Source organism: Amphimedon queenslandica, unplaced genomic scaffold (assembly GCF_000090795.2).
Source record: "Amphimedon queenslandica unplaced genomic scaffold, v1.1 AMPQUscaffold_11375, whole genome shotgun sequence".
NCBI lineage: Eukaryota > Metazoa > Porifera > Demospongiae > Haplosclerida > Niphatidae > Amphimedon > Amphimedon queenslandica.
Window position 1 is genome coordinate 5,899 of NW_003548383.1, and position 1,491 is coordinate 7,389.

General features: G+C 35.8%; 1 protein-coding gene across 1 annotated transcript in view; it reads right to left on the reverse strand.

The window, feature by feature from the left end:
- Positions 1 to 103: 103 nt before the first annotated feature.
- Positions 104 to 1,491, reverse strand: part of LOC109589381 (kelch domain-containing protein 1-like) — a 2,887-nt gene continuing 1,499 nt past the window's right edge. Inside the window, exons 4-5 of the mRNA XM_020005472.1 lie at positions 1,089 to 1,252; positions 104 to 312 (exon numbers count right to left, since the gene is read on the reverse strand). Coding sequence (XP_019861031.1) covers positions 121 to 312; positions 1,089 to 1,252 — 356 coding nt within the window. The 3' untranslated portion in view covers positions 104 to 120. The remainder of the gene's footprint in view (positions 313 to 1,088; positions 1,253 to 1,491) is intronic.

Consider the following 1,491-nt stretch of genomic DNA (forward strand, 5'->3'; position numbering starts at 1 on the left):
TCTATACTGACCAGTTGCACTGTATTAAATTGATAATCATTGAGGAGTGACGTACATGTACAGACAGATCACAGTGATCTCATACTATAAAATAGTAGGACTCACTCATGCTCACCACAATTATATTATAATACTTACCAGTTCTTTCCATTCCATTTTGTTTATATTTAACAACCAACAGTCACTGGTACCCTTTCCACCCACCACTAGTAGGTGTGGTCCTGAGCTACAGTTGATCAATACACTGAAATGAGCAAATCTCTCCTTAGGCCATTGTACTGATCCTCCAGGATTTGGAAACTTTGTACATTTCTAAAATAATAAAATATTTAATTATCATAAAACATACACAGTTTTGCACACAATAATAATACACACATACTGTACATGTACAATACATTATTAATTTAAGGCCTTTTCACACTGGCCAAAGCGAATTAATCTTGTTTTCAAATTAATGTGCATCACTTCACCTCCAGAGGTGGATTGATGTGAAGTGATGAGCTTTGATCAGTGTAAACCAATGGCAACAAGAACACAAGATGATACATAATCCAGCTGCTAGTGTGAACAAGATGAATGTACATTATTTCAGCTGTATCAACAAAGCACTTTGAAAACTATGCCAGTGTGAAAAGGCCTTAATACCCGTACAAGATGATTTATTGGCGAGGAATTAATATTGGCGATTGGCGAATTAATTTATAATTCGCCAATATTAAAATCATCAATATTTAATCCGTAGGTATCTAGACACGCCCACAATTAAATGAGACGCCCATTGCACACTCATAGCTGTTGCAACACATCATGGTGCTACACAAGTACTTTAAGAAGCAAAGAAAAGAGCAAGAAGAGCATTTGGACGAGTTAGAAAGCTCTAAAGAAGCACCAATACCTTTACCTTCTGTGGTATCATAGTTTTCTAAGAAAGAATTATTAATGAATAAATTAATTTAATAACAAAATTGCCAATATAAAATCCGCCAATAATATTCCAGAGACAGATTCGCCAAATATTCCTCTTGCCAATAAATCATCTTGTACGGTACATGATATTCATGTAATTATACTAATAATACACTCACCACTGACGTATCAGTAAATTCAAATGCATATACATCATTACTCCTTCTACCATCACCAATACCACCACCAAACAATATAGCAGCGGTATTAGTTATTGATGTTAAAGTGAAGTCACAAATAGGAAGTGGTCTGTCTCCAGTGACAGTTGGTGAAGTCCATTCACCTAAAAATAAAAAAATATGAACACACACACACTGCCCTCAAGTGGTCACTGGGCTCAAATAGACACCCTTCATTAGCAAAGATATATCTACTGCCCTCCATTGAATGACACATTATGATAAAAATGGTGGAACACTACTAGTCGTCAGGTACACTATGGCTACCTTTGCTCAAGTTAATCAAGTCTACCTTATATTGTATAGACTGTGTGGTAGCTCTTTATTAGTCTGGCCACCCAGA